Here is an 11,910-nt window from a genome sequence, read left to right as displayed (position 1 = left end):
TCATATCTCAGTGTACTCTATTTTTGACAATATTTCACATATCATCTGTAATATCATGCAAAGCTGACCTTGGCAATATGTTCAAACATGTCCACCCAACTCTTCTTGGATTGCTGATTCTAACTATTTCAAGGTGCACCCATTGCTGACACAGGTGTTCAGCTGCAGCACACAACTTGTGTAAACCCAATAGCAAAGCCAATAGAATAAGATGTTCTGGAGCAGTGGCACATGGGTCAAAGGTCTCCATGCCCAGTGCTAAGCATCAGCTAGAGGCTTATAAAGCTGCTCAGCACTGGACTGTGAAGCAAAGGGAATGCATTCTCTGGGCTAATGGAGCTCCGTCCAATAGCTTTTGGATGCGTCAAGTGTGGTATGTCATCCAAAACTAACAATTCAACATCAGTATCTACCTCATTAATGCTGGTATGTGGATGAGTGTACTCACATTCTCACAGCAATGTTACCACATCTAGTGCTCAGCCTTCCCAGAGTGCTGTTACTGCAGCAAACGATGACAAGCTCCTTATTAAAACCTTTGATTTCAAAAGAAATGTTGGGTGAGCAGGTGTCTGCACTTTAGTATTTGTAGTATGCACACTTTGCACACACAGCTTAACCTATAGCTGCTTAACATGACCCTTCACATCTTCACTTGCATGTTAAGACCCCCCCCCCCCCAGACGTCATAGGTAAGTATGTTTGGGTTTTGTGTAGCACAAACCACATGTGGGATCATGGAATGCGGGCTGTTATCTCCTCTTGTGTGCTTTGCAGTCCTAAGAGTGGTAACAGAGCTCACTACCATAATTCTGCCTAAAGGCCTTTCACATCTCAGACCACATAAGAAGAGTTCAAACAATTAATCACCCAGACAAGCTGGGCCAAAGTGAAGAAAGGGGGGATTTAATGATTTGTGATGGTTAGCATCAATCTTAGTAAACTTCAGGCTCATGATTTTGTAATGATCCTGTCAGTACTCACATAGCTTGTGTCAGATCAGCTTTAGCATTGCATCCAATATGCCATGATCTCACTCAAAAATTGTCTGCAAATTCCCATCCAATAAGCCCAGCCCAGTGTTGAGTCTGACTGAGAGAGCTGGTATCTCTTAGATCAGCCTGAGAAGAGAGCACCACCTGCATATGGGCCTGTACACATTATCAGCCAATCAGATCTGAGCACGGCCTGGGTCGTAGTGTCACAGAGGGGAACAGGCCCACACCGTCAACATCCGTACAGGGGAACATTCCGGAACACACCTCCGGCTCGAGGTCCTTCATCTGAAACGGGCCCTCGAAGGTGACAAGTGATGGCAGAGAATGACGAATGATTGGTTTAGCAGGAAACGTTTCAGAATGGGCAGAAATGGATTAAAACATTAGAACATTATGGAATTTAAGCATAATTCAGGGAACTGCTCACTAATTATTGAACTGTGTTGTGGAGGATGGGCTCCCAAGAAAAGTATCAAGTATTAAGAGTTTTTGTCCAAACATTTGCCCACGTTGTGGTTGGATAAGGCTTAGTAGAGACGTACAAAAATATCATATAATCATATTATTATCAGCAGCTGATTCATTTGACCATACTTCATGATGTATTTAGAAAATAATATTTATGGAAAATCCCAAGAATATATTTAATAAAACCTAAAATGGAAAACCTGAGAAAATCATATATTAAAACTAATTCAGGAATGATTAAATATTAACAGGTTTCACTTTTATGTATTCAACCCTCATTCAATGTTCTCAGCTTTTCAGTTTGCATTTTCAAATTTCATTAAACATTTCTGTGTTTCCATTTTATACAGTGGCATTTCATTCGGCATTGTACGTTCAGAGTTTGTCAGTTCATACATTCTGGTTTTAATCAATATTCCCAGGTTTGCAGTTTATGTATTCCAGTTTCATTCAATATTCCCAAGTGGTCAGTTTATATATAGTGATTTTATTCAATATTTCCAAGCTGTCAGCTTATATATTCATGTTTCCTTCAATATCCCCAGATTTGCCTGAAATATTTCCTTGTACCAGCAGATGAGAACATGAAAATGATTGGATATCAGCAACGACAATGGCAATTCTCCCATCAATGCATTCTTAAGCCTCTGTGGAAAATAACTAAAAGGAAAAGACCATAAAACAAAGAATAAAGTCCACAATACATTCCATAAAACAAGAGTTTACACAGATTGGAGATATGACAGGGGCTATAGTGATATCCATATAACTGGCAGTGCGCGAGGTAAACAGCAGAACATTCACACAGAGAAAGAAACGATCCAAGATGCCCTGCATCATTTGATATTGGTATGTTTAATTATTCATAACTGCAAGGAACAGTGACAAACAGAAACATTAAGGTGCTCACTGCAACAGTCCAATTAAAGCTTGAACTTTACCGTAAGAAAAAAGGCTTTATGAGAATGTGGTTGACTGTTCGGTCCAGAGGGAATTCCTTACACTCTTAAACAAAGGGAAACATCTGTAGAGGAAAGCCTTCTCTTCGTTTTATACAGCTGCCAAAGACAGCATAATAGAGGACATTTCAAACACAGCCGTCATACACATGACAAAATTCAGCATATTCCTATTCGAAAATGCTGGAGTTTCAGCATATTTCCCAAATTGTTTGTCATTCATCCAGAACGAATTTTGAAGAGCTACATGCTTTCCAATGCTGACATGATAGCTAGCAAGCAGATTTTATCTGCTGTTTTGTTTAAAAAGCAAGTAGTGTTTTTCCAATAAGCAAGCTTTGCTTGTTTTGGAAACTATGTAGAACACTCTTAAAAATAAGGTTCTTCAAGAGGTGGTTCTGTAAGTGATGCCATAGAAAACCCACCTGCGGTTCCATAATGAACCATTAACAGGTTCTAACAGAGAACAATTCAAAGGTCTAAAGAACCATCACTTGATGTAAAGGTTCAATTTAAATTTATCAATTTAAAGGCTGTTAGATATTACAAGCACAAGTCTTTCATGCATGGCAGTCAATCCAGGCATCCACCATATGGACAAAATTATTGGGACACCTGCTCATTGATTGTTTCTTCTGCAATCAACTGTTTTAATATGGAGCTGCTTTTTTGGAGTAACTGTCTCTACTGTCCAAGGCAGGCTTTCTTCTAGATTTTGAGTGTTACGGTGAGGATTTGACAGCACTCAGCGACAAGAATGTTAGTGAGGTCAGGATGTTGGAGGATTACCACCTCACTCCACCCCACCCCACCCCAAACTCTCCCACTCACCCCAGAAGTATTGATTGGATGGAGCGCCACCATTCTAGGGAGCACAGTTCCACTGCTCCACAGCTCAATGCTGGGGGGGCTTTATTCCCCTCTAACCCACACCTGGCATTATGCATGGTGCCAAGAGATTAACGTTTATATGCTCCAGAGAGTCCTGTTCCAGAGGCAATACTTCTCTACAGAGATTAGACAAGCTGAGTGTGTATCCACACACTTCTGGACATATAGTGTATGTTTGTGGGAGCTGCACTTCAATAGAGTGACAGCTCACCTCAGGAAGATTTAAAAAAATATATAATTAATTTAATTAAAAAAAAAAAAAAGGTCGCCTCCCCGTCTGAGGCTGCAATATTAAACCATATTTGAGGAGTACTGCCACTTTAAAGAAAACTCTTAGTCACACCTTTAATCAAGCTAAGGCAGCACATCTGTACCCTTATGTACAACATTCTCCTAAATCTTTCTCTCTTGCACATACACATACACCCTAGCATATAGAGAAAGGAAAGAGAGTAAGGGCGAAGGGAGTGAGATAGAGGGAGACATTGTGATCTAGGTACAGTGTTTTGACTTTGCGAGGAATGCAATGTTTCCATAACACCACTTCCAGGCGCCGTTAAAATGTTGCCCTGGACACATGTACATTTAGAGGTGTTGTTCGTCACCTGACGTAGAACAGCTGTAGCAGCAGGCTGCTGTACCACCCTTGTTGCTACAGCGACGTATCGTCATCTGCCTCCAGACGACCCATGACTGACAGAATTGTACATTGCAGAAATGAAGCATCATGTTCATGAAACCTACAGTCATTGTGCTTTTTTTGGAAAATGAGCCATTTACCGTCTGCATGTTTCATCATTCGTTCTGGACAAGAATGTGTTCTGAATCTATTGGGAATTTTAGGACTGATGGCCAAATATACTGTGCTGGCTGGGAATCCATTAATTGATAGAAATTGACTAATTACAGTGCTAAAACCCTATTCATTCCACACAGAACTGTAACCTCTTCAACCACTGCATTCAGTTCCTCTACACTTTTAAAAGTAAAAGTGCCACAAAAGATTATTTGAGAAAAAACACTATTTGCAATAGAGAAATGAGAGTGTGAAGAACTTTTTTTAAGGCATTAGATTTAAAGGTTCTTTACCAACATTTTGTAACATTTTAACTCTATGGTTAGGAAATCGAAAGTGGTTCCTCTAAAAACCTCTTGTAGCACCAATATTTTTAAGCGAGTAGATGACAGTACCCTGTTTCAAGGTGGACAGTACTACTTCTCTTCCCCACTTTTGTGAATCTTGTATCTCTCCATGAACTCAGCATGTTTCTCTCTCAGGATTTCCTGCTGCCTCTTAAAGCCATTCACCCTGCAAAATAACGAAATGAAAGCAAAACTGGTCAAAGGCAGGAGCTCATAATCAGATTTCACCACCCTGCTTGCTCTTCCGGTTCAATGTAAAAGCAAAGCAGATACCAATGGAACACTCCCAATACAAATTATATCCCATGTGAACTGATATACCTAACATGAAGTATGGCCAAGTCGACTATATAGTTGATAGCCATATCGACTATGAACAGATGTGTGTGTACTCTTCTTTTATGATACACTTGCATGCGTCTTCTGTAAGCAAATATGCTGTCGTGGAACCCTTGGTCAGTTTTACCTGGCTCTCTCTTTGGACTCATTGTAGAGTTCAGTGATGACTCTGTCTTTCTCATCCATGAACTTAGTATGTGCTTCCTCTAGCTTCCTACAAAGAGTAAATACAAAATGACGAATCAGGTGAACAGACTTCAACTAAAATGCCTTATCCCATATCCCATATGGTAGTGGTAGCGTCGGGTCCAACACTCCACAGTCACACAGTCCTGTATTCAGATTACCCTGAAGACTTAGATTACCTGCATCGTGTGTCAGATTAGAGTTGGACTTAAACTCTATAGGGTAAGAGTTGACTTTTAGTCCAGTCATCAGGACTGAGATCATTCCAGCTATGTGCAAATTATATACGCAAATGGTCCATATCCTTTTTTTCCATTTAGTTTTGTCCACTTATAACATTTGTAAGGCTTTATGTATGTGACATTTCATTCTAACTTCTCATCAAATCAAAACTACAGAGGCTATTTTTGTTTCTTTCCCTTGAAGACAGATTATGATTATTATTATGCCAGATTATGTGCAAATTATCTAAAATCTCATTGGCTGCCCTGCCTTGTATCACATAAACAATCTAGATCATCTAAGTCAGGGGTGTACAAACCCAGTTTTGGAAGGCCGGTCCCCAGCAAAGACTGGTTGGTGCCCTACTTAAGCACACCCACTTTGCATGAATTGAATGAGGTGTGTAGGTAGGCAAGTATGGCAACTTCTAAACTTTGCTGGAGGACTGGAGTTGTGCACCCCTAATCATAATGATCCGGGAGGTCAGTTACACTATATTATAAAGATACTAAACACTATTAAATGGTTAGTTTAAAAATATAGGCTGCCAAACAAATAATAAACAATATAGAATATATAAATGGGTTATTAAGACAGGGATTTGAAACAAGTGATTTTACTTTAGTATTGGCTATCTTACAGAACCACCAACATTGGATCAGTATCAGCTGATACTCAGCACTGACTCCTTAAACTCTTTAACTTCTTTGAACCACTGGTGGTTACTACTGAATTGAGATATTCCTATCAAAAAGGGCTGTTTTTAAAGCTTGCATATATAGACTATATGGACTTAAGGGTAAAGAGCATTTTTTAATACTTGAAAAGCATTTACATATGGCATCAGTCCTTTATTATAAAGACATTGATTAAAATTAGATATTGCAAAGGTTACCAATCCTACTCCTGAGGGCCCCACATGCTGCATATTTTTAAACTTGCCCTGATTTTTGTAACTAATTAACTAACATTGTCCTTTGAGCTGGATTAGACATGTTAAAGCAGTGAAAACATAAAATATTTGATTTGTCTTAACTTAAAGTGGATGATAGAATTCCTAATCACCCCAGTGTCTACCTATTTCCTGTCTGAGAGGTTTCACAGAACATTGTTTTTTTTTTTTACCTTTCCTTTTGTTCTTAATATTTTATCTGTCCACCAGTGATGTAACAGCAGTCTGTGATGTTTAGTACCAATACAGGTGTAAAAACATGAACAAGATTATGACAGGCATGAATAAATAAACACAGGAACCAGGCGATGGCAGTGAATATACATTACTGAGGTTTGTCTAGGCCATGGGACAGACTTTGAAAAAACAAACAGGAACATTATCAAGTTTTCAATCAGCAACCAATCCACAAGCAGACACGACACGAAAAATAATACATTTACAGACAACAATATTTAGGCCTTTTTGAAACGTCAGAGGAAAGACAATTTAAATTACAGGAACTAGCAGAGGTGCTAAATGTTGTCATAGTGACAAAGGTTTCTCACGGTACCTGAATCCAAAGTAGTGAATACTGATGCTGAGAAACATGCCCACAATGCAGTAGTACACCAGATAGAATTTCTCCTTCCTTCTCCTATCCTTCCAATACTCTGTGTTGTCCTGGGCATGTCGAAACTGCTCCCAGTAACGAATGCGCTCATTCGTCTCCGCACTGAGATATATATGTATATATATATACACACACACACACACACACACACACACAATGACATTTGTTTTGGTAGATTAGAACATAAGAATAAACATTGATTAAACTTTTGCTTCTTTTAATAAAAATGGATTAAAAAACATTAAAGCACCCAAGAGTACCCAGGACTAAATGAGCATGAGCACTTCTGGTCATTCAATTAAGCAAAGCACTTAACCCCCATGAACCCCAATTTTCTTTGTATCCATTTAACAGTGATCCGCTGATAGATGGATTGATCTTACCTAGGCTTGGATGTGTAATTTGAGGAGGGTCTGAAGGACTGCTTGTTGGTATAATAGTACTTAAGCAACTGGTCATACTCTCTCCTGCTGCCCTCCTTACTCAGCACTCTGTAAGCCTCATTCAGCTTCACAAACTGACCATGCAGGCTTGGGTTCGTCAGGTTACTGTCCGGATGAAGCTATAGGAAAAGGAAAGCAGTTGTGATCTGTGTTTTCAGACGAAGGTAACAGAAGATATTATATGGCCCATGTCCTACATTGAACTTTTACTTCATGAGGTCCACCTGTAACAATTCTATGTGTCGGTCTCAGCAAAACAAAAAAAACATTTTTAATCAACCATTTTCTAACCTCTTTTATCCCTGAGAACGAGATAAGCTGTTTGGGCTAATGTGTTATTTAAGGCAGACATTTGTAAGTGACCTCTGTTTTGATTGCCTACTGTAAATGTGCCCCACTTTAAAAACAGTCCAGGATGAAATACGTCTTATAACTTCAATGTGAGGGTATGAGCTGAAAGAGCCGTGGGCTGAAAAAACAGGTATGTAAAGGTGTTAAAAACAAGGAGTTTAAACATTTTAATTGACTTTAATAGACTGATGAGTGAATGGCAAAGACCCATAATAAGCATAACTAGACAACAAATCAACAAAGCTAAAATATCACTGTCTATTAGGACTGATCAGTACAACAACAACAAAACATCAACTGCTGTTTAGAGGAAAATAACAACAAATCTGTTTCCCATGATGATGAAAAAAACTGACTATATTCCTAATGACTAGACCAGCATGAACAAAGCACAAGCCTGTGTGGAGGCACACAATCAGGAATGCATTTGTTTAGCATGAGTTGCTAAACCAGCCCATTCAGGGAGTTCTATCATGCTTTCATCTAAATTCCCCTTATGGACAAAGCACCCTTATGTGCCAAACCCACACAGACCCCGTATACTCACCTAATACACACATCTCATGCAGACACAGACACTTCGCACTTTACAAGCCATCCTTCACACGCAGGCGTATAAGCATACACACACACACACACACACACACACACACACACACACTACTTTACTACTTATAGGCACAACAACATTAATAACATTGAACCTTGATATTCACCTCATACAAAATCACATTACATAAACAGTCCTACTAACTCAGGTCTCCAGAGAGTGACAAACATCGCTGAGCTTGTAGAACAGATCAGAGAATGGGTCACCTGCATCACAACAATTCAACAGATCCCTCTAGTGGTGAAGGGGGCAGGGAGACCAGAGAATCGGATGACATACTTTTAACAATACCAGAAATCCTATAAAAACAAATAAGGCTGTCCTTGAGTACAGTGACCTTGGCTCAAATAAGGAAAGGCTGGACAAAACACCGCCAACAGAACCATGACAACAAGCAGCTCTTCTCTTTACAATGCGATTGAACACAGGCCCAATTTAATCCAATCAACTCAAGAAATCAAGATACAGCTAGAAGCCTCTTCCGCCACAGGTCAAAAACCATCCCAGAAACTCAAGATGGCTTACACTGCCTGTTTTGAGTAAGCGCCTACACCCCATATAATGCGATTTGTGATTTTGTAACATGATATTTCAAACTTCAAACGTCCCCTAGCCTAGCTCTGGCATGGCTGCAAGTCTCTACATCTTTTCACCTCGGCACAGAGAGCACTGCAGGCTTTAATGAGAGTTAGGAGGCCAGTTAAAAGGCACTATAGATAAAGAAAAGGTTTAAAGGTGCTGTAGAGTGGAAAACTATATTTACCTTGGCATAGTTGAATAAGGAGAGTTCGGTACATGGAAGTGACATATCGTAAACCTCAAACACTGTTATCTCTTCAGTTGTGACTCATTATATTTAGGCCCCAACATTTACATACATCCAGCCCACTAGCGCAGGCCCTGCTGGTTCTAGTTAAAGCTTGCGAAGCCTTAAAAAGTCAATTGATTTTTTCTTTGTCACGATTGTGCATCAGTAACACTGGAGAGCAGCACATCACCGCCAGACTCCGCTAAACATTCGAAAACTAACCGCTACATGAACCATGTCTCGTGACTTCGGCTTTGCCTGAGACCTGATCTAGGGAAGGGGAAGACAAATGCGTGGCACTAGCCATGGAGATGAGCAGGTATCCAAGCTAATCTCAGCTGACTTTACTGTCTCTCTCGAAGCTAGACTAACCGCACAAAATACGAGCACTATGCAGTAAGACCCAGAGTCATCAAATTAATTACAAACCCAACATAAAAGGAAATTCAGTGTATTTCATTCTAAGGCAAAAACATAGTATTGTAAATTGATGCCCCCCCCCCAATAAAGCCACATGGAACAAGAGAACAATTACTAAATATACGCATACTGTGGTACCTTTAAAGTTTATACAGCCTGTTAATACAGCTGAAGTTTATTCAGGCTGTTAATAAGATAATACAGAAACAGCACTTTGGTAAGATACGCTATCAATTAGCCAATAAAGTGAAAATACTGCTCTGTTTTTAGTACAATATGTACATAATTTGACATTTTCTGCTCTGCTTTATTTGTTCTCTTTGCACTTTTACAGCAAACCGTTAAAATATACATGGATTTAACCCCCATTTACTAGACAGGACACCCCTACCTTTAAACACTATAAAGATGATGGTAGTAATGGTAAGATGATGGAAGTAATTAAACCTGTGTTTACGTACAATTAAGGTAATGGTAAGATAAGTGAACCTTTTTTGACTTGTCAAAAAATGCATTCTTTATTTCCTTCAGCGATGCATCAGGTTTGACTCCAAGAAGGTCATAGTAATTTGTTGGGGACCTGCAAACAAACAGAGGGCAATGATACATTTTTTATTACGTTAGAGGACAAAGACCCTACAATTACAAAGTCTGCATGAGAATCCAATCACACCAGTTCTGATTCTGATTAGTTAAAAATGCATTAACTTAAGTTTGGAGCAGCTGGTACAGTGTGATTGGTAACATTGGTAACATGTTGCTGTTCATGTGAAAGATTTTTTTTTTCTATTTTAAAGCAGTTGGTACAGTGAAATCAGTAACATGCTGCCCTTCATGTGTTCAACTGGGGGTTCGACTCTCCACCTAAACAAGGACACTTCTGGCAAGACTACTAACGTACCTAGATAGATAGATACCTTATTGATCGCTAAGGAAATGTAGATAATTACCACTGTGACATGATTTAAACTGTGGCTTCTGTCAAATGTCATAAATGTAATATCATCTACAAATGTCACTAACCATGACAGGCCTGGCAATATGCCTGGGTTAACTGGCAACACACAGTTCTTAATGCATAAAATTACTGTGTTGGAGCTGCACCACTTGCCTGTGTACAGCAGAAACTGACAGTAAGCGCTGAGAGACCTTATAGTAAAACCCATAGTTCTGGCAGAGCCGCAGGTGTGCCTTCAGCTGCATTCTGCCAACCACACCGGTTCTCACCCAGGGCAGTCTGAACAGACAGAGATAATGCCTTAGCTCAGGAGAAAACGCATACAGTCCATATTGTACTTTTAGTACAAAGATTACACCGATTACTAGATTACCCCAATACTAGATTACCTCAAGACAAGGCTTAATCTAAAGTGTGAAATGGAGAAAAATGTGTGTACACAATAATTACTAATAATCTACTGATGTGCATTTCTGTGATAGCCCAGGAATATGTTATGGTTACTAACTAAATGATACAGACCAAGCAAACAGAGGAGTTTACAGACAGATAGCACTACCTGTCAGTGAGAGCCCATCGGAATGCACCTGGTCAGCACTGTCAACCCTGTGTAGCTAACTGGGCTAGGTAGCCAAGTTAGCTATGCTGCAAAGAGAGAAAGCTGTTAACGCTTACAAACGTCCAGCATGGTGACAATAGTACTGATTTACTAATATTAAGACAAGCTCATCTTCGCCGACTAGGAAATAATAGTCCAGTTTAGGCAGGGGCAACAAAATATGCATCTACGTTAGCACAAAGTTGAACTCAACTGGCTAGCGAAGTAGCAAAGGTGGCAAATCCACCCCATGGTTTTGTTCAAGCTGCCTGGATGGCTCTGCTGCAGCTCAGCAAACCCAGACAGTTGGAGCAAAATCCAGGGGTGGAGTTTGACCCATCCGAAGTTATCTAGAGAAATTAGGGGTGCCCATCAGTTCGTCACTCAATCAAGGTTAAACAAGTCAGCAGTATTTTTTCTAGAGCTACCTAGCTAGCTAGCTACCTCAGAGGAATTCCGATATTATGTACTAGCTGTAATATTAATAATATGCAACAACTTAAACGAACTCGCTCCCGGACCGGTTCCAATAACCAGAACACAACAGAAATGAAGGGCTCAATGTTAGATAGCTAGGTAGTCCCAATAAGCCGTGTGTCATTTTATAAGGTTGAGTTGAATAAATCGGCGATTAAACATCAAATCTTTGTCATAAATCAACTGCTCACAAGAATAACAGCAGAAAAAAGCATACCGATAAAAGTTAGCAAGCTAGCTAGCTAACCACTGCAGTTTCATAGCGAACGGACCGGGGATCAGTTGCGTAAACTGCAGTCACTCATCCAGCTGACTGACCAGACACTACCACTAGCTACTGTTTTCAACAGGTTAGCCCTTTCCTTTCCTCTGGTTGACCACTGCCTTTGATTGTTTGTTTTTTTAGGCTGATGTAGCTGTGTTTTCACCTTCAAACATTTCCATCCACTGTTATTGTACAATCTGTGTTTTTCT

At 39.8% G+C, this 11,910-nt stretch overlaps 1 protein-coding gene across 4 annotated transcripts; it reads right to left on the bottom strand.

Moving 5' to 3' along the window:
- Positions 1–2,302: 2,302 nt before the first annotated feature.
- On the bottom strand, positions 2,303–11,908 carry dnajc4 (DnaJ (Hsp40) homolog, subfamily C, member 4). Of its 4 annotated transcripts, none has more exons than XM_072663829.1 (8): positions 11,865–11,908; positions 10,921–11,006; positions 10,515–10,640; positions 9,893–9,983; positions 7,155–7,333; positions 6,712–6,873; positions 4,926–5,012; positions 2,303–4,625 (listed from the first exon to the last, which is right to left on the bottom strand). In XM_072663829.1, the coding sequence occupies exons 3-8, from the start codon at positions 10,604–10,606 to the stop codon at positions 4,529–4,531; spliced, it is 708 nt and encodes a 235-aa protein (XP_072519930.1). In that variant the 5' UTR covers positions 10,607–10,640; positions 10,921–11,006; positions 11,865–11,908; the 3' UTR covers positions 2,303–4,528. The 4 variants fall into 4 exon arrangements, with proteins under 4 accessions (XP_072519930.1, XP_072519928.1, XP_072519929.1 ...); XM_072663827.1 differs by lacking the exon at positions 11,865–11,908 and adding an exon at positions 11,654–11,830; XM_072663828.1 differs by lacking the exon at positions 11,865–11,908 and having other exon boundaries at positions 10,921–11,167.
- Positions 11,909–11,910: the final 2 nt, after the last annotated feature.

This window comes from Salminus brasiliensis, chromosome 19 (assembly GCF_030463535.1).
Source record: "Salminus brasiliensis chromosome 19, fSalBra1.hap2, whole genome shotgun sequence".
In the NCBI taxonomy this organism is placed as follows: domain Eukaryota; kingdom Metazoa; phylum Chordata; class Actinopteri; order Characiformes; family Bryconidae; genus Salminus; species Salminus brasiliensis.
Note: the sequence above shows the minus strand (reverse complement) of the source record. Positions and strands in the feature narration are given on the sequence as shown.